We start from the raw sequence: 27,194 nt of genomic DNA, 5'->3' as shown, positions 1-27,194 counted from the left end.
GTGTTTTAAATCCAGATCAACAGAGTGGTCTACTTTCTCCCTAAAAAATGAAATTCTTGGTCGACAAACAATAAAATGTCGGCTATTGGAATCTTCTGTGAGTTGTCAAAGGCCTTTGACTGTGTAAAACACAGCATACTCTTAGGGAAGGCCGATTTCTACAGTCTGGAGGTGGATTGAATCATACTTGCCGGCCGCGGTGGCCGTGCGGTTCTAGGCGCTCCAGTCCGGAGCCGCGCTGCTGCTACGGTCGCAGGTTCGAATCCTGCCTCGGGCATGGGTGTGTGTGATGTCCTTAGGTTAGTTAGGTTTAAGTAGTTCTAAGTTCTAGGGGACTAATGACCACAGCAGTTGAGTCCCATAGTGCTCAGAGCCATTTGAACCATTTGAACCATACTTACACAATAGAAAGCAGATGGTTACACTTGATGGTACTGATGGCTGTCCTGTTTCATCCGAGGTCCAGTTAGCAGCCGGTTAAGCTCTAACCCTGGAATAGCACGAGAAACGCGTTGTACGAACCCGGGCTAAGGCATAACCGGAGAATAAACTCGGGGATAGCTTAGCCGGTGATTTTTGGCCGGTTAGCGAGCTTAACCACGGAATAAGTTTTGAAGATGGCACAAATAGCCGTAGATTCAGACAGCAGTGACGAATTTTTGGCTGAAGTGTTCATAAAAATGAGGAAGGAGAAGAAAGTGAGATGCTGCCCGAATTATTTTGATGAATTCAACGACTCAGAATTTATATGCAGATTTCGCTTGTCAAAGGAAGCCGTGCTTCGTCTTTTCAATAACGTCAGAAACTGGAACATAGGGTGGACAGACGAAACTATTTCTCTGTTTTCTATGATAATACTGTTAATTTGTGTAAAATGTGAATTCCATTGTGTTATTTCTGTAAATTAGGCACTTTAAAACGACGATTCGTGCCAAAATAGTCTTGCATATCTGGCATGTGTTACAGTTGTTGCAGTAGTAGAAAGGATTGACTCGTTTTATTTAGAAGACATTCCCATAATAGACTTAACGAAATCGAAAATCCACACCAGTTATGGGTACTATTTGTATGGCAGTTTTAACAGAAACATGAACTCTCGTGTTGCAAAACGCTTTGATAAAACAGTAGTGTTCCAATTTCAGACACATGACATCAATATTGATACACAATTTTTTCTATTGAAAATGATCATTTTTGTAAACACCACAGCAGTCTCAGAACAACTTTATTTTTTAAAAATATGTTGTGTAATTACTGCATTGTTATAAAATCTGCAGTGTTTGTTACTCTTGATGATCAGCTGTTTGACCACTGCAGATTTTATAATAATAACACAGTAATTACATAATGCATTTTTGAACCATCCATTTTATTTTAGCATTGGAAATGAGTTAAATTCTGTGTCACACCTTTGTGGCTATAAATGGTAATGAATGTGCTATGTGCTTCAGTTTTTAGAAGGACATCATTAATTTCTTTAGAAAGGCAGTATATTTTATGATGTGAATTGTGAGCATTAGTGTTACACTTGTGCTTATGTGTTGTGAAAACCTGGAACTCAACTACAGCATGCAAAGAACATTATTGTGAGGTACCTGATATATGTGTAGCTGATGGACCACGTCCTGGACTATATGGCCCCTCTATGTCAACTGTTGGAGAAAAGATTTAAAAATGTTTGTTTCACAGAAATGACAGAATTTTAAATTACCTTTACCTAACTTTTAAGTTAACTGCTGTGGACCCTCCAGGCTGTTAAAATATTTACATTCAACATCAAGTATTGAACTGCCAACAAAATAATATCACAAAATAATATCATCTTTCAGGATCATTCTTTCCACATTATGAATGAGTACTACTTTGTTTATTCCTTGCTAATGATGATTATTTTCACTGGGAAAAGAAGATTTAGGACTTTATCTGACTATAGGGCCTGTTACCTGCAAAGGGTAAAGTATCCCCGGTTAATGGCACTAAAATATAGAATATACATGGTAATATCTTAAGACATCACGTTATGTGAGAGGGCAAGCATATTTACAGCTCTGTGAGACAGACACAGTGACATAGGATCTACCTTAGCACAAATTTTAAATTCCATTCCCCAAATTTTTTAAGTTAATTGGTGTGAACCCTCTAGGCTGTTAAAATATTTTCACTCAACATCAAGTATTGTGCTGCGAACCCTAGTGTAAACAGAAGTTTATAGACCCCCCACATAAGATTTAGATTTTGTGTGGTAGAGGATTATGTCAACAGGTAATGCAATATTTGAAGTTTACATTACAATACCGAGAAAATGTATGAACAAAGTAATTAATTTGTTTACCAGTTGTTTCATTTTGCACTAACTGCAAGCTTGCAGAACGAGAGTCAGATTCATGTAAAGAACTTGCATTTAGATCCAATGTAGTGCGCTTCTTAAAACTCGTATTGGATTTTTGCAAGTTGTGTTATCTGAAATCAAATCATGCAGTTGACAATAACACAAAAAGACAGTAGATTAGAGCTACTTTGTATGAAATTCACACTTTGTAGTGTAGATGTTGATTAGTCTGCAGTGCTCAACTCCTTATATTTTACGTAATTTATCATCTGATGAACTACATCTCAATGAGTTGCACACAGTTTAACTAATTTAATTCAACAAGAGAATCGTTTGCATTGAGCTTATGCACGAGACACAACATATCTGTAAATGAATACATCGTTTGAAACTACTGTGTTTCATTATGAACAAAAATGGAGCGCTAGAATATTACAACATTCACTTTTGAGACAACTGTACGAAGTGCTACAGTATAATTACTTATTTTGAAGTAGTTTTCATGTTTATTACCTGTTGGATGTGTCTCCACAAGCAATGACATTTGTCTATGGGCATTTATAATCTGAAAACAAAAGTGACTCTTTTAAGTAGAGATTATTGTAGAAAACAAGGAAGAACAAAGTGAAGATCTTACTTCTCCAATTACTTCCACCTCCCCCTATATTACACATAGATGCTAGAGATACTGTTAAAGCCATAATTATATATTTAAAAGAACGGTTACTTATATATATTGAAGACATTAAATGACAACAGCCTCTAGTTAAGATATGACCCATAAGTACATTAATGATACCCCAGAAATATAAAGAAGTTTATGTCTGTCCACTATAAATGCTGACAACCTATTCTCCATGTGTATCCCCTAATAAAATATTTAATTACCACCTCATCATAAAAATGGTATTTGTATTTGGAAAAAAAGAAGCAACAGAGGTGGAGGAACAAACAGTGTTCAATAATTCAGTAAATGTACTTCACTTCCTGTAAAACACCCATTGCTACTGCAATGAATTAATCATTCTAAAATTTAATTACGACAGAGAGCTAGCCCGTAAATAACACATCTCAGAATTATCAGCCAAATTAAACTCTGTAACGCTTGTGTTGTCGCTGGCTGTTGCAGTCTCTGAAAACATGACATGACGTTCATTAATTCAAAAAGCTGCTCGCCTTTCAAAATAGTTACTACATTAGCTGCCTATTAAAAATTCATCATCTACCATATTGAACGGAATATTCTTTCCTAGAAACGTTGCGTCAGAATCAAAATGACTGGTGTGGCCATCTGAAGAAAGTTTAATTAAATTGGGTATTTTTGTATACACAGGTATAAATTTATGTTCGACAAAAGGCCGACTGCCAGTCTGGAGCCTATGCTGCCTTATGCAGCATAATATTTTCTGGTCTCTTTCTTTAGTGTGTCATATTTCTGTCGCACCTGATCATTGGTTCTGCATGATGCTGTTTGTGAGTTATAGAGATCGCATACTTTCTCCCATGCTTTGTTCTGAAATTTGGAAAGATATCTTATTGGTCAAACAACTAAAACTTAATCATTTAACCAATTTCCAGCGATATTTCATTATAAAGACATTACAAGCTTAGTTAAATGTTTTGACAGACCTTTTCACTACATGATACTGCATCCGTTTTCTTGTTCTCTATTATGCTTCTGAAATCGTGAACGATATCGACAAGCTTTAATACATCTTCCAGAGAATAGTTTTGGGCTCTCGATCGCTTTTTACTCATTTTAATCAGCTCTTTTTGCAGACGACGAGACGTAAATGAACTTCAAAAACGCGCGAAAATACCTACAGTGCTCTCCTGCTGTTGCCAACTTAACTGAACGAGATCGCTATTCCAGGGTTAAGTAACCAGAGAATAAAATGGCACCGTACAACGTGCTGTCAAAGTTATACTGTGGTTAGCTTATTCCGTGGTTAGCTAATCTTGGAGTTAACTGGGCGTTGTACAACTGGCCCTGAGGCACATAAAATGTGGAGAGCTACAAGGCTGTATGTTGGGGCCTTTACTTTTTCTTATCTTCAGCAAAGATTTCCCAGTTTGTACAAACACTGGGATCAAATTTACTCTTCTTGTTGATTATGCTACTATTCTGTTTGAAAGCCAAACAACCAGTGCACTGTAATATAAAACTAAAGCTTTCCTTTTAGACATCTTATACTGGTTTAAGTCGAACAGATTAGCTCTAAATATTGAAAAAAAAAAACAGTACATGCAGTTTCATACATCTTGACACAAAAATAAAGTAATCCAAAAGAGCTGTGATAACCAAAACATGTTTTGTGAATTTGCAAAGTTCCTAGGCATTCTAATTAATGACAAATTCTGTTGGTCTGGGCATATTCTACATCTCCAAAGAAGACTCAGTGCAGCAATGTATGTCATATACGAGTATGTAATCACCCCTGGTGGTGGTGTGAATGCTATCAAAGCTGCTTCTTTTGACTATTTTCACTCTGTTGTGTCATATGGTACAATTTTCTGGGGTAATCAACAATTAGACAAAAAGTCTTTATTGCACAAAAGAGAGCAGTTAGAATCGTGAGTGGCATTCATCCAAGATATTCTTGGAGAAACCTGTTCCCTAAGCTCTCAATATCAACGACCACTTATCAATACTTAGTTTCCCTGGTGGTTTTTGTCTGTAATAAACATTCCCTCTTTACATTTGATAGTACACACCATGATCACAATACAAAGTCTAAAAATAATTTACATAGGGATATAACACATCTAAGTTGTGCACAAAAAGATGGTTGTTATTCTGCCAGAAAAGTTTTCAATTCTCTTCCATCAGATATTAAAGTCAACGTTAATGACTCACCTCCACTTAAATCTAAATTAAGAAAACATCTTATGGACAAGTCATTTTACTCTCTTGATTAGTATATGAAGATTAACCAGTGATTGTTTTATTACACTAGTATTGTCATTAGTATTTATTTTTTGAAACTTTCAATTTCTAATGCACTAGGCATTATTTGTCTTCCTGGCACATGGTGCTCGATGTATAAATAACTATTTTTTTGTATCTTAAGATATTTTCCTTAATGCACATTATTTTATTGTACACTGTATATTGTATCTCTATAGCAATATAAACCTGATTCATTCCACATCATTGTGATTCATAACAATATGGGTCTATGGAATTCAAAGTAGATAAATAAAGAAATACACTCCTGGAAATGGAAAAAAGAACACATTGACACCGGTGTGTCAGACCCACCATACTTGCTCCGGACACTGCGAGAGGGCTGTACAAGCAATGATCACACGCACGGCACAGCGGACACACCAGGAACCGCGGTGTTGGCCGTCGAATGGCGCTAGCTGCGCAGCATTTGTGCACCGCCGCCGTTAGTGTCAGCCAGTTTGCCGTGGCATACGGAGTTCCATCGCAGTCTTTAACACTGGTAGCATGCCGCGACAGCGTGGACGTGAACCGTATGTGCAGTTGACGGACTTTGAGCGAGGGCGTATAGTGGGCATGCAGGAGGCCGGGTGGACGTACCGCCGAATTGCTCAACACGTGGGGCGTGAGGTCTCCACAGTACATCGATGTTGTCGCCAGTGGTCGGCGGAAGGTGCACGTGCCCGTCGACCTGGGACTGGACCGCAGCGACGCACGGATGCACGCCAAGACCGTAGGATCCTACGCAGTGCCGTAGGGGACTGCACCGCCACTTCCCAGCAAATTAGGGACACTGTTGCTCCCGGGGTATCGGCGAGGACCATTCGCAACCGTCTCCATGAAGCTGGGCTACGGTCCCGCACACCGTTAGGCCGTCTTCCGCTCACGCCCCAACATCGTGCAGCCCGCCTCCAGTGGTGTCGCGACAGGCGTGAATGGAGGGACGAATGGAGACGTGTCGACTTCAGCGATGAGAGTCGCTTCTGCCTTGGTGCCAATGATGGTCGTATGCGTGTTTGGCGCCGTGCAGGTGAGCGCCACAATCAGGACTGCATACGACTGAGGCACACAGGGCCAACACCCGGCATCATGGTATGGGGAGCGATCTCCTACACTGGCCGTACACCACTGGTGATCGTCGAGGGGACACTGAATAGTGCACGGTACATCCAAACCGTCATCGAACCCATCGTTCTACCATTCCTAGACCGGCAAGGGAACTTGCTGTTCCAACAGGACAATGCACGTCCGCATGTATCCCATGCCACCCAACGTGCTCTAGAAGGTGTAAGTCAACTACCCTGGCCAGCAAGATCTCCGGATCTGTCCCCCATTGAGCATGTTTGGGACTGGATGAAGCGTCGTCTCACGCGGTCTGCACGTCTAGCACGAACGCTGGTCCAACTGAGGTGCCAGGTGGAAATGGCATGGCAAGCCGTTCCACAGGACTACATCCAGCATCTCTACGATCGTCTCCATGGGAGAATAGCAGCCTGCATTGCTGCGAAAGGTGGATATACACTGTACTAGTGCCGACATTGTGCATGCTCTGTTGCCTGTGTCTATGTGCCTGTGGTTCTGTCAGTGTGATCATGTGATGTATCTGACCCCAGGAATGTGTCAATAAAGTTTCCCCTTCCTGGGACAATGAATTCACGGTGTTCTTATTTCAATTTCCAGGAGTGTATATAAAACTACTCAAACTAAACTGACAAGGAATCATTACAACAAAAGATGGATACCTCATAATGGAGAATTATGACAATGCAACACGATTGTTTTGGTTGGGTTGGGTTGTTTGGGGGGAAGAGACCAAACAGTGAGGTCATTGGTCTCATTGTATTAGGGAAGGATTGGAAAGGAAGTCGGCTGTGCCCTTTAAAAGGAACCATCCAGGCATTTGCCTGGAGCGATTTAGGGAAATCACGGAAAAATTAAATCAGAATGGCCGGACGCGGGATTGAACCGTCGTCCTCCCGAATGCGACTCCAGTGTGTTAACCACTGCGCCACCTCGCTCCGCCACAGTTGTTTTACCACAAGCCTCGTAAGTGGCAGAAACCACAGTTATTAGACGAACGGAGAAAATTCACGGAACAGAGCAACAAGAACGAAAAATTCTTAGAAAAATCTATGACACTGTTCCCCAAGAGGGAACTTGGGTCAGACGAACCATGAAGAAACTCTCCGAACGTACATGCAACATCACAGATAAATTTAGGAAAAGATGCCTTTAGTTCTACAGACACCTATGTAGCATGGATGAAAACTGACTCACAAAAAATTTTACATCGTTAATGCAAGCAGATTAAAGACCTACTGGATAAAAGAAACACAAGAAGATCTGTAATAATTGAAAATTTCAGAAGAAGAAATTGAAAACAGAGAAAGGTTCAGAAGTAAAATCTGAAACAAGAAACTCCAATAAGTGTCAACGAAAGAAACAACAGAGGAAAAATGGACAGGTAGAAGGAAGAAAAACACGTTGAGTTAATGAAGAGGTTTTGGGAAGAAAAGGAATGGAAGCTCTGTTGGCTGAAGTGCATCACTCTCCTAAAGGGGAATCATTGAGAATAATAATAAGCACTCGATACAAATGTAACTAAATATTTATCTCTGTATCTTTCAGATACGTTCCTATGTGATAAGTGAAAAGTCCTTATATTATTCGCGCTTATAAGATAGTAGTAGATGTCTGCAATGGAATCTTCAGTTGATTCAACTTACGATATAATTTCGTTTACTGTGGCCAGTGTTTTGTGCATGTTAATATTACATGATTTAAGTCAACCTCTTTTTCACGGCCGTGATAGCGAATTGCGGAATCGTTAACTTTAATTTTATGAAGATCATCGAGGTAACATTTACGTCCTAATCGCATTCATATTATTCAGCTGTGGTGCTGATTCCGTTTAACCAGTTCCCTGAGTGTTTCCCATTGGATACAGGCATAAAATTTTCCTTTGTTCCTTTGGGCTAATGTCCAGTCTCTGTTCCATTCTCCCTGTGCTTGTTGGTGTATTTTCCATATAAAGTCACTACATGAAGAATAAAAACGTCTATATACATATCCGTTTACGTGAAATATGAATCGATCTCTCTGCTGTAGGTAACCTCTTTGTGAAATAATCATCTCTGATTTCCTCTAGCGACGGTTTGTATGATTTGCCGCCATACAGTTCTTACCGTTTGCAGTTCGAGGGCGGAGGAAGCTGTTGGCGCGAAACGGTTGGTTGTTAGAGAGTTACTTGAAGTTATTTCATCTGAACCAAAATGCCTGCTAAGAAGGGTAAGCGTGCAGCAGCCAAGGGTGAGCCCGAAGAAGTGAAAACAAAAGTTGAATCACCGGAAGAAAATGAACCGACGGAACCGAAAAAGCCGCGAGCTGCTGCGAAGAAAGAAGATTCAAACGATGAAGCCGAAGAAGAGCCAGTGCCGGAAAAGGAGGCGAAAAGAGGCAGAGGCCGCCCAAAAAAATTAGATGCGCCAGAAAAAGCTCCAAAAGGTGAACCGAGGAAGAGGGGGCGCCCGAGGAAGGTAGCTAAAGATGAAACGGAAGCTGCGGAAGATTCTGCCGAAGAGGATAATGGCGTGGAGGAGAAGAAGGCGGCTCCTCGTAGTGCAGCCAAACCAGGAAGACCAAGCAAGAAACGTGGTCGTAATGCGGCTGCTAAAGAAGATAGTGAGGAAGAATCTGATGGCGCAGATGACAAAGATTTGAAAATTGCAGTGGAGCATTGGTGAGTAAGAGTGGTTATTTTTTATGATTTGCGTAAAATATTAATAAGTGAATAATGAAATTTTTCAGTAAATCAGTGAGTGAATAATGATTTCTTTTTCAGTAAATCATGAAGTATTTTTCGCCGCAAGGCCTTGGAGCTCTCCGAAGCCTTGAGGACAGAGTGGCCCAAACTTGAAATTACGTACAATGATTCTACCCCAAGACGAGGAGCATTTGAATTCGTTCTGAAGAAACCAGATGGAAGTGGTAAGTGGATTATTATTGTATTATGAGCCCGCATGTTTCGTAGTTTATTTCGAAACATGTTACCAAACCATAATTTAATTTTTTTTTAAGTTCACGTAGTGTAGAACACAAGGTAACCAGGAGCTGTTATTTATATGTCAAAATTAAATAACGGCCCTATCCCGATATGCTATAGATATTTTTCGCATTCTGCTGTAAATATTTTAATATGTAACGTATAAAAAAGTTCACTTTATCCAAAAATAACTTCTAACAATATGCATTCATTGTTTATTTAGAGGGTAAGTGTGTCTTGTACCTATGTATGCAAATGAGATGCATAACTAACGTAACTTCTTGGCGCCAAAATATTCTGAACGTAATATAGTTATTTTTGTGCTTTAATGATTTCTTCGAATAGAAATATGGGATAAAAACAAGAAATCCACTTTGTAGTTATCATTGCTTAAAATTTTGATTAAATTTTCAAATTAAAAAATATGCTTTGAGATATGTGATTACTTCTAGTTACGGTATCATTTGCTGTATAGGTGGAAATAAGACCTATTAAGTCAAATTTCACGGTAAGAGATAGTCATGGTTATCTTGTTCCAGATATTGTACTTTGGAGTGGATTGAAGAAAGGTCCACCACGTAAGGAAAAGTTTCCAGAATCCAACATTGTCATTGAATCTCTAAGGAAAGCTCTCTGAAATTCTTACGTCTGTGGTTTCCAGCGTATGATGGTGAAGCCAGAAAGAATGTAATGTTCCCTGCTGACACTGATGCTTCTTGGAAGCCAAGGATACAGGAATTTCAGTTTTTGCTGGTGTTTAATAAAATGCTTCTTGTCTAGTGAAGACTGTTTAGTTGTAAGTTAGAGACTTATGTGGGCCACTTGATTTCTTTGAAACATTAGGTGAAGTTGCTGTGCTGCTACTCAAATTGTTGATTCCCTCTAAAAAGTGTTTTAATACAGTTTTGTAGTATTAGGTTTCTTATGTTTTGTACTCATTTTTTTAAATTTGTGCTGTGTACATTTCTTATGTTTAATAAAGAATGTCTTAAACTTTTGTCTTGTGCTAAGTTCATTGTATCCCCAGAGTACTTTATTTTTTATATTTGCTTTGAAACAGCAATGTGATACATGGGTAGTTTCTGGAAAAGTGATCTTAGTCCTATGTTGCTGCCCAATTGTACTACATTACCATATAGTCTTGGGGGGCCACAGTAAGAAACGATAGGGGCTGCCCACCTAAGAAATTGATGCTTTGTGTGGACTGTCTTGAATGTGTTGGCTTTGTTTCCAAGATTTGTTGAGTGATGAACACAAATTTTTTAAAAATGTTTGTAGTGTTTTACAACTTTGCTGAACAATATGATATTGGTATAAGTACAGTTGCTCATCTTGGAATACTTTAAGTATGATTGTGCAGTTAGTTGACATTGAACTTGCCTGGAAAAGGTCTTATAGTGCTGCATGCTCTTGCACAAATTTGTTGGGTTCAAATTAAATGCAGTAATATTGATAATGCAAATTGTATTTAGGAACTTAGCAGCTTGTACCATTTTTATTCTTTCTTCCAGTTTGCCATTAGTGGAGCATGTATGGACTTACCTTCACTATATTAAAAGTTTATTGAAATTAGGCATTTTCTTGTGCTTGCTCAGATATATGCTTATAGGGCCTATGAAGGAGGAGAGAACTTGAGTGGGCTGAAATGTTTTAACATGAAATGTAACTAGAACTTTCTGTAGTGCCTGCACTTACTATTAGCTGTTGGGGTGAGGGCTGTTACAGGAAGTTTCTTGTGCAGACTGTAGTGCGAAATTTACTTTAAATTTGAGTTCACTCATTGTTACTGTATATCTTGCTTAAATTGTAATTTTACCAAAATGAGACTAGACATTTAGTAATTAAACTCTTGTTGCTGCTTATGATTGGTGCGGTTGGCAGTTAAAGAATGTAAGTGATCTTGAGCTGGACATTTGCAGGTGTAGTAGTGAGCCACATGCCAAGAAAGTGAGCTAATCAAGCAATGATGGCAGTAGATTTAATACATGTAAAATTATCAGCTAGAAAGAGTTGTCAGTAATGAATTAGGTTGTATCAGGAATGCTATGAGAAGTATAGTGTGAGCTGCAGAAGGCTTATAGTAGTCTGATAGTGCCACTTAGCAGTAGCCAATGAGATATTTTATGTGGAAGCTACATTTTTGCCTTTATTTGGAGAGAAGTGGAAAATGTGATTGCCTGGTAGTATGTTATCAGAGTGAAATTCAGTGTCTGACTGTTTTAATAAGCTTAATTGGCATTCTACAGATCGGAGCGTGGAATGTCAGATCCCTTAATCGGGCAGGTAGGTTAGAAAATTTAAAAAGGGAAATGGATAGGTTAAAGTTAGATATAGTGGGAATTAGTGAAGTTCGGTGGCAGGAGGAACAAGACTTTTGGTCAGGTGATTACAGGGTTATAAATACAAAATCAAATAGGGGTAATGCAGGAGTAGGTTTAATAATGAATAAAATAATAGGAGTGCGGGTTAGCTACTACCAACAGCATAGTGAACGCATTATTGTGGCCAAGATAGACACGAGGCCATGCCTACTACAGTAGTATAAGTTTATATGCCAACTAGCTCTGCAGATGATGAAGAAATAGATGAAATGTATGACGAGATGAAAGAAATTATTCAGGTAGTGAAGGGAGACGAAAATTTAATAGTCATGGGTGACTGGAAGTCGTCAGTAGGAAAAGGGAGAGAAGGAAACATAGTAGGTGAATACGGATTGGGGGGAAGAAATGAGAGGAAGCCGCCTTGTAGAATTTTGCACAGAGCATAACTTAATCATAGCTAACACTTTGTTCAAGAATCATAAAAGAAGGTTGTATACCTGGAAGAATCCTGGAGATAGTAAAAGGTATCAGATAGATTATATAATGGTAAGACAGAGATTTAGGAACCAGGTTTTAAACTGTAAGACATTTCCAGGGGCAGATGTGGATTCTGACCGCAATATATTGGTTATGAAATGCAGATTGAAACTGAAGACACTGCAAAAAGGTGGGAATTTAAGGAGATGGGACCTGGATAAACTAAAAGAACCAGAGGTTGTACAGAGTTTCAGGGAGAGCATAAGGGAACAATTGACAGGAATGGGGGAAAGAAACACAGTAGAAGAAGAATGGGTAGGTCTGAGGGATGAAGTAGTGAAGGCAGCAGAGGATCAAGTAGGTAAAAAGACGAGGGCTAATAGAAATCCTTGGGTAACAGAAGAAATATTGAATTTAATTGATGAAAGGAGAAAATATAAAAATGCAGTAAATGAAGCAGGCAAAAAGGAATACAAGCGTCTCAAAAATGAGATCGAGAGGAAGTGCAAAATGGCTAAGCAGGGATGGCTAGAGGACAAATGTAAGGATGTAGGGGCTTGTCTCGCTAGGGGTAAGATAGATACTGCCTACAGGAAAATTAAAGAGACCTTTGGAGAGAGAAGAACCACTTGTATGAATATAAAGAGCTCAGATGGAAACCCAGTTCTAAGCAAAGAAGGGAAGGCAGAAAGGTGGAAGGAGTATATAGAGGGTTTATACAAGGGCGATGTACTTGACAATATTATGGAAATGGAAGAGGATGTAGATGAAGACGAAATGGGAGATAAGATACTGCGTGAAGAGTTTGACAGAGCACTGAAAGACCTGAGTCAAAACAAGGCCCCGGGTGTAGACAACATTCCATTAGAACTACTGACGGCCTTGGGAGAGCCAGTCATGACAAAACTCTACCACCTGGTGAGCAAGATGTATGAGACAGGTGAAATACCCTCAGACTTCAAGAAGAATATAATAATTCCAATCCCAAAGAAAGCAGGTGTTGACAGATGTGAAAATTACCGAACTATCAGTTTAATAAGTCACAGCTGCAAAATACTAATGCAAATTCTTTACAGACGAATGGAAAAACTGGTAGAAACGGACCTCGGGGAAGATCAGTTTGGATTCCGTAGAAATGTTGGAACACGTGAGGCAATACTAACCTTATGACTTATCTTAGAAGAAAGATTAAGAAAAGGCAAACCTACGTTTCTAGCATTTGTAGACTTAGAGAAAGCTTTTGACAATGTTAACTGGAATACTCTCTTTCAAATTCTGAAGGTGGCAGGTATAAAATACAGGGAGCGAAAGGCTATTTACAATTTGTACAGAAATCAGATGGCAGTTATAAGAGTCGAGGGGCATGAAAGGGAAGCAGTGGTTGGGAAGGGAGTGAGACAGGGTTGTAGCCTCTCCCCGATGTTGTTCAATGTTTATATTGAGCAAGCAGTAAAGGAAACAAAAGAAAAATTTGAAGTAGGTATTAAAATCCATGGAGAAGAAATAAAAACTTTGAGGTTCGCCGATGACATTGTAATTCTGTCAGAGACAGCAAAGGACTTGGAAGAGCAGTTGAACGGAATGGACAGTGTCTTGAAAGGAGGATATAAGATGAACATCAACAAAAGCAAAACGAGGATAATGGAATGTAGTCAAATTAAATCGGCTGATGCTGAGGGAATTAGATTAGGAAATGAGACACTTAAAGTAGTAAAGGAGTTTTGCTATTTGGGGAGTAAAATAACTGATGATGGTCGAAGTAGAGAGGATATAAAATGTAGACTGGCAATGGCAAGGAAATCGTTTCTGAAGAAGAGAAATTTGTTAACATCGAATATAGATTTAAGTGTCAGGAAGTCGTTTCTGAAAGTATTTGTATGGAGTGTAGCCATGTATGGAAGTGAAACATGGACGATAACTAGTTTGGACAAGAAGAGAATAGAAGCTTTCGAAATGTGGTGCTACAGAAGAATGCTGAAGATAAGGTGGGTAGATCACGTAACTAATGAGGAGGTATTGAATAGGATTGGGGAGAAGAGAAGTTTGTGGCACAGTTTGACTAGAAGAAGGGATCGGTTGGCAGGACATGTTTTGAGGCATCAAGGTCTCACAAATTTAGCATTGGAGGGCAGCATGGAGGGTAAAAATCATAGAGGGAGACCAAGAGATGAATACACTAAGCAGATTCAGAAGGATGTAGGTTGCAGTAGGTACTGGGAGATGAAGAAGCTTGCACAGGATAGAGTAGCATGGAGAGCTGCATCAAACCAGTCTCAGGACTGAAGACCACAACAACAATTGGACACTCAGTGGAAATGGGCTCATTGGGTGAAGTTTTCTTAGGTGATTTCTGTGAGTGCCCAGGTTACTCACCTGTTCAAAATTTTCTTTCAACCTTCTCAACTGGTGTGGTTTTCTTGGGGAGAGTAGGATGTTTCAGTGGGACAGTGTAAATCAGGCCTTGTCTGAAATAGAAGTTAATGTGTGAAAACTTACGGCATTTTAAAATAGTTCATGGCAGATTGGTGTTCCAAAATTCACATATAACTATTCTGAACTATTAAGACAGCTATAATTTAAATCAAATAACATTCTATTTACAAATAGTGTAATGTTGTGGAAGAAACTGTAAGATTGAAGTTACATCCTTTATGAATTTTGAGTAGTACATATGTATAAATTATTGATGAGGTGTATTTTTAGGTTAGGTCTGATTTCTCATTTTTACCTCTGCCTGAATTGTAAAGTAAGATAATAACTGATCTACATATAAGGTTGTGGCTCTGGAAGTAGATGGTTGAACAGGGCACTTAAAAATATTTGGATGTCAGAACTGTTACTGTAGTGTAGAAGAGTTCTTGGTTACTGCTCAGATATACTATGTGTATGTCTTTTGTTTGAAGGTTTAGTAGGCAAAACTGTCACTCGTTTAGGGCACAATCAAACTTTGGGTGATATCCATGAACTGTATTGTCATTTAATTCTTCGTCACTCGTATGAAATTGCATATACAGTGTTATTTAGAATGATTTGAACACTCATTACATTGAAAACATTTTGAATATCCCAATTTTTATGCCTTTACACACTGTCTTGTGAGACAATAACTGAATAAAAATGTTTGCACAACATTTTAAAGAAATGCAGTCAATGTCACATTTTTGTTTTACCCACAAATGTTTTTTGCATTGGTAATATGACCATTGATGTCCCAAGTGTTTCATATGGACTTTACCACCTTTAACACAGCATCTGTGCTGTGGATGTGGCACCATGTTTCACTTGCTAATTTAGTGTTAGAAATGGGGCCTCGACAGCCTCCACATCATAGTGATATTTACTCTCTGTGACCAAAGCAAAAATTTATCATTATACTTAAATCAAATTACTTTTCAAATATCGATATCTCTGCAATAATGTGAACCTTTGACGTCCATATTGTGGGTTCAAAATTTTTTGAATTCATTATCTTACAGTGTGTGATACTGTGTTGCATTAATACTATTCAGTTATTAAAAGGAACTGCTGAAAGCTAGACTGAGATTGTTATCACAAAGTTCAAGAACATTTTATCAGATTACAATGAACATGCTCATTTTTTATTTTGGCCACATGTATGCGGAATGAGAGCATATCTGCCTTCCTGACATAGCTGAGAGTGGTGGTCAGTACCAGGGGAAGGCACTCAAGAGAAGTAAATTAAATGGCTTTCAACTTTTCTGACTGTCATTGGCCACTTGACTTGTGGATATGCTGTTGATGTCAGTGGGGTGCGTGTATAAGTTTCCCTTGCTTGTGGGATTGCAGCTTAATACCTTGCCATTTGGTCTCCTGCACCTATTCTGCCCTTTCACTGAATTATTGTACATATATGTTTTTCTTCTTCCTGCCATTGTTGATTTAGTCCTTGTTGCTGTGCAGAGTGTATCTAAAGAGAGAAGTATTTTAGTTTTGTCTCTCACCATAGTCAATACAAGAGTAAGTGACACTCTGAAGTTTTCTTCAGCCCCTCAAAATTAGCCCACATACATGTTTGATACATATATTGCACATCTTTCCTCCTCTGTGTGCACCTCTTCCTCCAACTCCCCCCCCCCCCCCCCCTCCATATCCCACCTCACCCTCCCACCTCTATCTGTCCATCTCTTCCTCCTATTTCTCTTTGCTTTTCCATCCTCTCCTCATCCTCAATCACTCTCCATCCCTTCCTGCCCCCCTATCTCCATACCCATCCTCTCCTCTATAGATATCAAACTTCCCCCAGCCATGCCCATCTGCATGTACAGACTCTGCAAAAACAGGCTGATGTTACTGCCACAACACACCTGTATTGTTGGGGGGGTGGCGGCTGCACGTTGGGGGCTTGAAAACAGCTTTGTGGCCCTGACATCAGGGGCTGGAAAAACATTTCTTGCTACTGACATGTCAGTTGCCCTGCAAAAAAGGTCAATGAGGTAGCCTATACTATTCACAAACAACATGCCTGAGTGTTGCGACAAGTGTATGACGTAAGTCTATCCTGAATGTTTCTGCCAGGTTACTGATGTGAAGCATCAGTCTGTCATGTTGTGCCCCAAATCCTCAATGGGTTTCACCAGTTTCTTCACTACTACTAGTCCCAGGCACACATCTGCCCCACTCCAAAGAAAACAAATTTTACTAAATGGGTTCATATTTTCACATTCACCAGTTTCCAGATTTCTCAGCCAAGTTTCAGAGATGATAGTGGCAAGAAAACTAGGGACCACAAAAATGGCAAGAATACCAGGAAATCACAAGCTGTGTTTAATAGTTGCTTGCCCGAGAGCCAGGTCATGAAGACAGGCATGCGGCTTGACCAGGTGCAGAAAATAGTCAAGCCAGGTAAAGACACACATTCACAGGCTGACCATTGCTGCTGCCAGCAACAAACCTGATTTGGTATGCCTCATGAGTCCTCAGGTAGAATCAGCAAATAACAGGAAGTAAGACCAGACAAAAAGGAAACACCCCATGCTATAAAAAATCACAGACTGACTTCCTCAAATGTAAGTGGAAATGGTTGAAAGTAATAGCATTTCACTCGTTTACACAATTGCTTAACTGTAGGCTGCAGACCTATGTTCACTACTGTGGTACTTAGTGAAATACTGACAATGTTGAATGCACACTCCGGTTTTATAACTTGTAAGTTATGACATTGTCATGGAACGGGACCCAGGATCTGCACATGATGAGTCAACTCTTCATGTATACACATACTTACCAATAAGTCTCGTATTGGAATCTGACAGTTATTATTAGAATTCTATACCTCTGTGATTTGTCCTTAATATTATTTATAAACAAACAACTGGAATCTTTCCTTGGATGTATCAAAAGGAAAATTCCATTGAGAGGAAAGAAACTGCTGGTAAGTACATTCCTTCATGAGGTGAAATATTTAGTACCGATGATAGGCCCATATAACAGCAGAGCAGTACCAATGTGGTCCTGCGCCCTTGGCAAACTGCCAAACGTGTACACCCCCCCCCCCCCCCCGCCCCCGCCCAAAAAAAAAAATCTCCATAGCTACATAGATCTAGGAAATATTGTAATTTGTAAGGTAGATTTAAAAAAGTTAAGTCTTATCGAAAAATATTACTTCTCGGTGTGGTCATAAGTCCAAAGACTGGTTTGATGCAGCTCTCCGTGCCATTCTATCCTGTATGAGCCTCTTCATCTCCGAATAACTACTGCAACCTACATCTTTTTGAGTCTGTGTACTGTATTCATCTCTTGGTCTCCTTCCGCGATTTTTCCCACCCACACTTCCCTCCAGTACTAAACTGAACTGGCAATCCTGTCATGTCTCAGAATGTGTGCTATGAACTGATCCCTTCTGTTGGACAAGTTGTGCTACAAATTTCTTGTCTCCCCAGTTCTATTCAGTAGTTCCTCATTGGTTACGTGATTGACCCATTGAATCTTCAGCATTCTTTTGTAGCACCACATTTTGAAAGTTTCTATTCTCATTTCATCCAAACTGTTCATTGTCCATGTTTCACTTCCATACATGGCTACACAAATACCTGCAGAAAAAACTTCCTAACACTTAGATCTATATTCGATACAAGTTTCTCTTTGTCAGAAATACATTTCTTGCCATTGCCAGTGTGCATTTTATAGCCTCTGTACTTTGGCCATCATCAGTTATTTTTCTGCCCAAATAACAAAAATCACCTATTAATCTGAGTCCTGTCTCATTCCCTTCTCAACCACTGCTTTGTTTCCATTCATCTCAACTCATAGCTGCTGTCTGGTTTCTGTACAAGTTGTAATTAATCCTTCGCTCCCTATATTTTACCCCTGCGACCTTCATAATTTCAAAGGGAGTATACTAGTTAATATTATCAAAAGCTTTCTCTAAGTCTAGAAGTGCTATAAATGTAGGTTTGCCTTTGCTTAACCTATCTTTTAAGATAAGTCATAGGGTCAGTGTTGCCTCGCGTGTTCCTACATTTCTCCAGGATCCAAACTAAACTTCCCCGAGGTCAGCTTCTACCAGTTTTTCATTCTTCTGTAAAGAATTAGTGTTAATGTTTTACAGTTGTATTTTATCAAACTGATAGTTTGGTAATTTTCACACCTGTCAGCTTCTGTTTTCTTTGGAATTGGAATTATTACATTTTCCTTGAAGTCTGAGAGTATTTTGCCTGTCTCATACATCTTACACACCAGATGAAAGAGTTTCATCATGGCTGGCTCTCCCAAGTCTGTAGTAGTTCTGACCCACTATTGTGTACCCCTGGGGCCTTGTTTTGACTTAGAGCTTTCAGATCTTTGTCAAATTCTCCATCTACGTCCACCCCGCTTTCTGAAATGTTACTTTCAAGCTCATTTCCCTTGTATATACACTTCATATGTTCCTTCCGTCTTAATAGCGTTTCCTTCTTTGCTTAGCACTGGTTTACCATCTGACCTCTTCATATTTATACTCCTGCTTCTTTTTTTCCCAAAGGCATCTTTCATTTTCCTGTAGGTGATACCCATGTTTCCCCTAGGAAAGATGCTTCTAAATCCTGAAATTTATCCTGTAGCCATTCCTGCATAGCAGTTTTGCAGTTCCTGTCAATCTCATTTTTTAAATGTTTGTATTCCCTTTCCCCTGCTTCATTTGCTGCATTTTTAAATTTTATTCTTTCATCACTTAAATTCAGTATGTCTTGTGTTATCGAAGGATTTCTACTCGACCTTGTCCTTTTACCTATTTGATCCTCTGCTGTCTTGACTATTTCATGTCCTAAAGTTACCCATTTATCTTCAACTGTATTCCTGTACTTGATTCTAGTCAACCGTTGCCTAATGCTTCTTCTGAAACTCTCAAATACTCTAGTTCTTTCAACTTATCCAGATTACATCTCCTCAATTTCCTACCTTTTACCAATTTCTCCAATTTCAATCTACAGTTGATAACTAAGAAATTATGGAATTGTCTTACAGTTTAAAATCTGGTTCCAAAATCTCTGTCGGACAATTATATAATCAATCTCAGACCTACTGGTGTCTCCAGGTCTCTTCCACGAATACAGTCTTCTTTTATGATTCCAAAACCAAGTGTTAGTGATGATTAAATTATGCTCTGTGCAAAAGTCTACCAGGTGACTTCCTCTTTCATTTCTTTTCCCCAGTTCAAATTCAGGTACTATTTTTGCTTCTCTTCCTTTTCCTACTATTGAATTCCAGTCCTCCATCACAATTAAATTTTTGTATCCTTAAATAGCGTGAATTATTTCTTTTATCTCATCATGCTTTTCTTCTGTCTGTTCATCACCTGCAGATCTAGTTGGCATGTGAACTTGTACCGCTGTGTCAGGCATGGGCTTCATGTCTGTCTTGGCTACGATAATGTGTTCACTATGTTGATCATAGCTTACTCACATTCCTATTTTCTTATTCATTATTAAACTCTGTCCCACATTACCCCTATTTGATCTTGTATTTATAACCCTGTATGCACCTAACCAGAAGTCCTTACCTCCTGCCACTGAACTTCCCTAATTCCCCGTATATATAACTTCAGCCTATCCACTTTTCTTTTGAAGTTTTCTAACCTACCTACCCGAGTAATGGTTCTAACATTCCAGTCCATAGAATGCCAGTTTTGTTTCTCCTGACGACGACTTGCTCCTGAGTTGTTCCCATTCAGAGATCCAAATGGGGGACTATTTTACCCCTGGAATATTTTACCCAAGAGGATGCCTTCATCACTTAAACACACAGTAGAGCTGCATGTCCTTGGGAAAAATTACAGCTGTAGTTTCCCCTTGCTTTCAGCTATTCACAGTACCAGCACAGCAAGGCTGATTTGACTGTAGTTATATGGCTAGATCAGTCAGTCATCTGGACTGTTGCCCCTGCAACTACTGGAAAGGTTGCCTGCCATCCCTCTTCTGCAACCAAATGTATGTCTGGCCTCTCAACAGGTACTCTTCCATTGTGGTTGTGTGTGTGATACAGCTACCTGTATTGCTGAGACACACAAGCCTCCCACCAATGTCAAGGTCCATGGTTCGTGGGGGAGGGGGGGGGGGGGGGAGGAATTTGCCATTGGTGGAACACAGGTGAACACCCACTTGACAATGGAGGAAGCACGTGCATCATTCAACTGTCCGTTGCAGTCAGTAGTGCTGGAGACAGAACGGGAGGCTTCAAAAAAAGAACAAAGGGGTGTAGCAGCTTTCTTCAGAGTGAAAGGAGTGCAGGGAACAGAAATTAATTGAAGAATGGCACAAGTTTTTGAAGTGCACCACTTGTCCATTCCAAGGCTCACTGTGCAGCATAAGTGGTTCAAGGACAGATGGACATTGTTGGCTGATGACACACAATCTGGAATGCCACACAGCACTGCCAATGTCATTGCCCTCGTTGTTGCAGATTGGTGAGACAGTGGAAACCATTGCCCAAAATGTTGGACTGAGTGTTGCAATTGTGACAAACATTGAGTGCACTTGCACCATTCTTTGATGAATTTCCTTCTCTCACACCCCTTCCATTATCAGGAAATGCACTACACCCCTTTGCTCTTCTTTTGAAGCTTCCATTTTCTCTGATTTTAGCACCACTGAGTGCAGTGGATGTTTAATGCGTGCATGAACTCACGCTGTCGTTGCATGGGTATATGCCCATGTGCCCATGGTGAGTTTGGGGCCTAAGCATTCTTATAGCAGTCACAACTCCATCCACTGGCAATAACATTATGATCTCATCAGTGGTTTGCATTACCCAATCTTCAGTTCATTTCTTTTCAAATGACTGCAGTAGACATAATGATACAGATAAACTGTGCAATGATGAAAAAATAAATCAAATGCAAATAGCTAATCACTATCCATTCTAAAGTGCTGATTGTGAATATCACAGACAATTCAAAATTAGCTCCAGTTTTCATGTTACACTGTTTTATTATGGTGACATAATTATATACAGATATTTATGTTAAGTTTAAAATCAAATATTATAACGGTTTGTCAAGGTCATAATAACTAGTAACAGTGGATTATATTATTGTCCCTGGTCTTACTTGTGTACAATATTTTGGATATAAACATTTTGATACCAATTTTAGTGATCCTTTTGTCTCCCTCCTCTTCAGTGACTTTATTAATACATGTAATACTTTTAGCATATTTGTTTCCAGACTAACTACCAGTTGTTCAAGTTGACTACTACTGAAGTTAACAGAAATGCCACAAGTTTGTGTTTACAGCACTGGCACATTTTGCTACGTGTGTGGAGAAGTGACATTTTCTTCACAAAAACAGCAAATAACTCCATTGATTGAAACAGTTTACAGTTGTTATTTTGGGTGCAAAGTAGGTGACCATGATAAACCCTGGGCTTCACATGTGATGTGCAACACTTGTGCCAACAACCTCAGGAATTGGATGCATGGGAAAGAATGTTCAATGCCCTTTGCAGTACCCATGATCTGGCGTGAGCCAGCTAACTGTGTCAGTGACTGCTACTTTTGTATGGTTCCTCCTATGAAGAAGGGAATATCTAAGAAGAAGAAGCTGTTACTGATCTATCCTAACATTCCATCTACCATACATCCAGTTCTACATGGGGAAGGGTTGCCAATACCTGAGCTACTGATAGAGTATGATATTACTTCTGATGGGGATTCCGAAAGTCCTGAACCGTGTACATCACAAGATCCAAAGTTTCTTCCAAATATGTCATCAACTGACGATCCACAAAAATGGTCTCAAAATGAGTTAAGTGATCTCATTAGAGATTTGAAACTCTCTAAAGCTAAGGCTGAGATTTTAGCATCAAGATTGCAGTAGCACAATTTTCTGGAAAGTAATGTAAATGTTTCATTCTGCTGCAGAAGAGAGTACAAATGCACTCCCGTTTTTAAACATGCAAGATAGTCTTGTGGCATGTGTAGACATAAATGAAGGCTCTCAGAATTAATTACAACCCTGATGAGTGAAGGCTCTTTACTGATTCATCAAAGTTGAGCTTAAAAGCAGTGCTTTTACATATTGGTAATGAGCTTCCTTCTATGCCAGTTGGGCATAGTGTGCATATGAAAGAGTCATACCAAAACATGAAAATTTTACTAGAAGCCATCAAGTATAATTACTCTCAGTGACAGATTTGTGGTGACTTGAAAGTGGTTGTACCGCTATTAGGTATGCAGTTAGGGTATACTAAATATTGCTGCTTGCTCTGTGAACGGGGTAGCTGAGCTCATGCATCTCATTACAGTAAAGATGAATGACCCACCAGAAAATCTCTTCAACCAGGTATAAAAAACATTAAGGGTGAAACTCTAGTAGACCCAAAAAAGATTCTGCTCGTGCCCTTGCACATCAAGTTGGATCTCATGGAAAAGTTTTGTAAAGGGAATGAACAAAGTTGGTGATGCATTTAAGTACTTAAGGCAAAAATCCCCTTACTTAAGTGATGCCAAAGTGGAAGGAGGGCATCCTTGTAGGCCCATAGATTCGAGAGCTTTTTGGAGGCCATACTTTTAATGGAATCATACAAGGTGATGAGAAGCATGCATGGGAATGTTTTAAGACAGTCTGTTTACAGTTCTTAGGGAACAAACGAGCAATAAATTACAAGGAGATTGTAGATAACATGTTATCATCTTATGAAAAACTTGGTTGCAACATGTCATTGAAAATGCATTTTTACATAGTCATCTTGACATCTTCCCCAAAGATTGTGGTGCAGTAAGTGATGAACATGGGGAGCAGTTTCATCAAGATATTGCCACATTTGAGAAGAGGTATGAAGGAAAGTGGAGCCCTACTATTTTAGCAGATTACTGCTGGACTGTCATAAGGGATGTTCCCAAGTATGTGTATAAATGTCAAGCCAAGCGAAAGTGCTCATCTTCTGAATTTATCTCCGAATAAAATATGTAATTGTATATATTGTACATATGGACATTTAATATTTGTAATTCTTTATATACATTTGTGACCAGTTAACTTATATATTTTCTTTTGTGCTTTATATAGTTCTGGTACAAAGTAGACTTACATAGAAAGTATTTTCATTCACGGAAAATTATATTTATTTTTTCTTAATATTTTACTTTTGTACTTCCAGAATGGCACTGAAATTTATCAACGCATAACACACAACATAATTCAAGTAATTATTGACTTAAAATTTGTTAGGCTGAATCTTGGAACACAAATGCGGTTGCTTCTCTTTTATCCAAAGGTCTCTCTAATTTTCTTGTGGGCAGCACCTATCTTTCCTCTAACTATATTTGCTTCTTCAGCCTTGCCATTTGTTATACAATTTATACAATTAATTATGCTGAATCTTGGAACATGAATACATGTTTTGTTAGTGCGTTATTTATACAAAAATGTAGATTACTTTTTTAAAAAAGCTAAAGCTAAATATTTATGAAGATGATGATTTTGTATCATTTTATACTGAAATAAACATGACTAACTCAAAATCATGCAATTTACACACTTTCACTTCAGATTTGTTGTTCAGTGTAACCATAATGTAGGTGCAACCACAACAGTGGAGTAACTGAAGAGGCCAGGCTGGCCAGTGGTTTCTGAAGAGTTGCAGCAGCCTTTTCAGCAGTTGCAGGGGCAACAGTCTAAATGACTGAGTGGTCTGGCCTTGTAACATTAGCCAACATGGCCGTGTTGTGCTGGTACTATGAACTGCTGAGAGCAAGGGGAAACTGCAATCTTGATTCTTTTCTGCTGAGGGCATGCTGGTCTATTGAATTGTATAGTTAAATGATGAAGGCACCCTCATGGGTAGAATATTCCTACACCTACTTCTACATGACTACTCTGCAATCCTGCCTGGCAGAGGGATCACTGAAACATCTTCAAGCTATTTCACTACTGTCTCAGTCTTGAACAGTGTGTGGGAAAATCGTACACTTAAATCTCTCATGTGAGCTCTGCTTTCTCTTATTTTATTATGATGATTTTTCCATATGTAGGTGGGTGAAACGGAATATTTTCACATTTGGAGGAGAAAGTCTGGATTGTGATTCCATGAAAGGTGCTAGCCACAATGAGAAATGCTTTTGAAACTTCCTGGCAGATTAAAACTGTGTGCCAGGCCGAGACTTGAACTCGGGACCTTTGCCTTTCACGGGCAAGTGCTCTACCAATTGAGCTACCCAAGCACGACTCACACCCCGTCCTCACAGCTTTACTTCTGCCAGTACCTTGTCTCCTACCTTCCAAACTTTACAGAAACTCTCCTGCGAACCTTGCAGAACTAGCACTCCTGAAAGAAAGAATATTGTGGAGACATGGCTTAGCCACAGCCTGGGGGATGTTTCCAGAATGAGAAGTTTCATATCAACGCACACTCCGCTGCAGAGTGAAATTCTCATTCTAGAAATGCTTTTGTTTTAATGATTGTCACCTCGACTTACGTAACATATCTGTGACACCCTCTTCCCTGTTTCGTGATGAAATTTATTGATTTTGAACTGCAGACTAAAACCAAAGAAATTGCAAGAAGGTAGGAAATTAAGATGGAACCTAGTTAAATTAAAGTAGCCAGAGGTTGCTTGAGATTTTCAAAGGGAGCATTGGGCAATATTTGATGAAACAGATGAAAGATGTACAATAGAAAATGAATTGATGGCTTTGAGAGATGAAATAGTGATGACAGCAGATGATCACACAGGTGAAAAGACAGGACCTAGGAGAAATTCTTGGATAATGCAGGAGATTTTGAATGTAATTGATGGCAGGAGAAAATATAAATATGAAGTGAAGAAAACACATGAAAGGAAATACAGTGGTCTAAAAACTGAGATTGACAGAAAGTGCATAAATATTTAGCAAGGGGCAGATAACAAATGCAAGGCCGAAGAAGCAAATATAGTTAGAGGAAAGATAGGTGCTGCCCACAAGAAAATTAAAGAGACCTTTGGATAAAAGAGAAGCAACTGCACATCAAGAGCTCACGTAGCAAGCCAGTGATATGCAAAGAAAGGAAAGCTCAAAGCTGGGAGGCGCGTATAATGATCTCTACAAGGGAAACAAACTTGACAGATGGAGAGGGGAGAGGCAGTATGCCGTACAGAAGATACCGTCGTCGTGCAAGACAGATAATATATAAAACAATTGAAGACGTTGAGATTACAACATCTGCCACCGACAAGAAAAAGAATACTATCAAATCTGTCGCTGCACATTCTCTATTGGATGGACCCGCAGTCTTCTGTGGTTGCAGACTGAACTTCAGCATCGACATCAATGATTCCTTTACCCATGGCAACGGATGGTTAACAGTTGCTATTGTACATGGTGGTACAGGCGTACCTAATGTATCTGGACTGGAAAGCTTCGTCGATCGTGACATCATAACCTATCGAACATATCATGTGACGGAAAATGCAAATAAATACTTTGCCAAATCAACATATATGTCACCCTCACCCTTCTCCTTGTATACACGTAGTAGACGTAAGATATCTGTTAATGAAACTGTATTTGTATCGATCAAAGATAAAGGTACCTGTGAATATGTTAAATTTGTTGGCGATTGTACAATGTATTTTCACAAATAAAGTGATCTGTAGTGTAGCTGAGAACTGGGGAACGTACATCTAGAATCTGTCGACATAGAGTATGCAACAGCATGTTACGTCAGCTCTCTGAGCACTTGACCTTTGACCCCGCCGATAAGCCGGTGCTACGCAATCTTGGCAGCGCGCCAGCCGCGGAGTGACCGATATGATACTATGATACTATGAGATGAATTTGAGAGAGTACTGAAAGACCTAAAGTGGAAACACATCCCCTGGAGAAGGTGGCATTACCTCAAAACTACTGATATCCCTGGGTAATCCAGCCATGACAAAATTATTCTACCTGGTGTGCAAGACGTATGACACAGACAAGGTACTCTCAGACTTCCAGAAGAGTGTAATAATCCCAATTCCAAAGAAGGCAAGTGCTGACAAGTGTTAATTCTACTACTGGACCTTATGTGAATATTGAAAAATTTTGATATGATCTGTTTACAGAAGAGTGGGAAAATAACTAGAGCCTGACATTGGGATCAGTTTGGATTCCAGAGAAATGTGGAAATGCAGCAGGCAATATTGATCATATGATTTATTCTGTAGGAAAGATTGAAGAAAGCAAACCTATATTAATAGCATTTGTAGAGTTCGAAAAATGTTTTGACAGTGTTGATTGGACTACACTCACTGGAGCTTTAAAGGTTGCAAGGATAAAATACAGTGTCGGACAGATTATTTGCATGTACAGAAAACAGGCTGCAGGTATGGGAGCTGAAGGAAATGAAATGGAAGTAGTTGAGAAAGGAGTGAAAGAGGGCCACAGCCCATCCCTGCTATTATTCAAGCTTAGCGTTCTGTAAGCTGTGAAGGTAACCAAGGAGAAATTTGGAAAAAGGAATTAAGGAGTAGGCAGAAAAAATAGGAAATTTGCGGCTTGCTGATGATGATATCATTACTTTACAGGTGGCTAAGGACGTGGAAGAGCATTTGAATGGACTGTATAGTGTCTTAAAACAATTGTAAGATAAACATCAATGAAAATAAAATGATGGTAATGGAATGTA

At 39.3% G+C, this 27,194-nt stretch overlaps 1 protein-coding gene across 1 annotated transcript; it reads left to right on the top strand.

Annotated features, from left to right (window-relative positions):
* The first annotated feature begins 8,422 nt into the window (after nucleotides 1–8,422).
* LOC124711614 (high mobility group protein HMGI-C-like) lies at nucleotides 8,423–10,315 on the top strand. Its single transcript, XM_047241780.1, has 3 exons — nucleotides 8,423–9,015; nucleotides 9,118–9,263; nucleotides 9,858–10,315. The coding sequence occupies exons 1-2, from the start codon at nucleotides 8,549–8,551 to the stop codon at nucleotides 9,125–9,127; spliced, it is 477 nt and encodes a 158-aa protein (XP_047097736.1). The 5' UTR covers nucleotides 8,423–8,548; the 3' UTR covers nucleotides 9,128–9,263; nucleotides 9,858–10,315.
* The last annotated feature ends 16,879 nt before the right edge of the window (nucleotides 10,316–27,194 follow it).

Source organism: Schistocerca piceifrons, chromosome 8, assembly GCF_021461385.2.
Source record: "Schistocerca piceifrons isolate TAMUIC-IGC-003096 chromosome 8, iqSchPice1.1, whole genome shotgun sequence".
NCBI classification, from domain to species: Eukaryota; Metazoa; Arthropoda; class Insecta; order Orthoptera; family Acrididae; genus Schistocerca; species Schistocerca piceifrons.
This window is presented reverse-complemented; position numbering and strand designations above follow the sequence as displayed.

Excerpts from the sequence above, each read along its gene's own strand:
- LOC124711614 (XM_047241780.1), top strand. The coding sequence starts at position 8,549 with ATGCCTGCTAAGAAGGGTAAGCGTGCAGCAGCCAAGGGTGAGCCCGAA.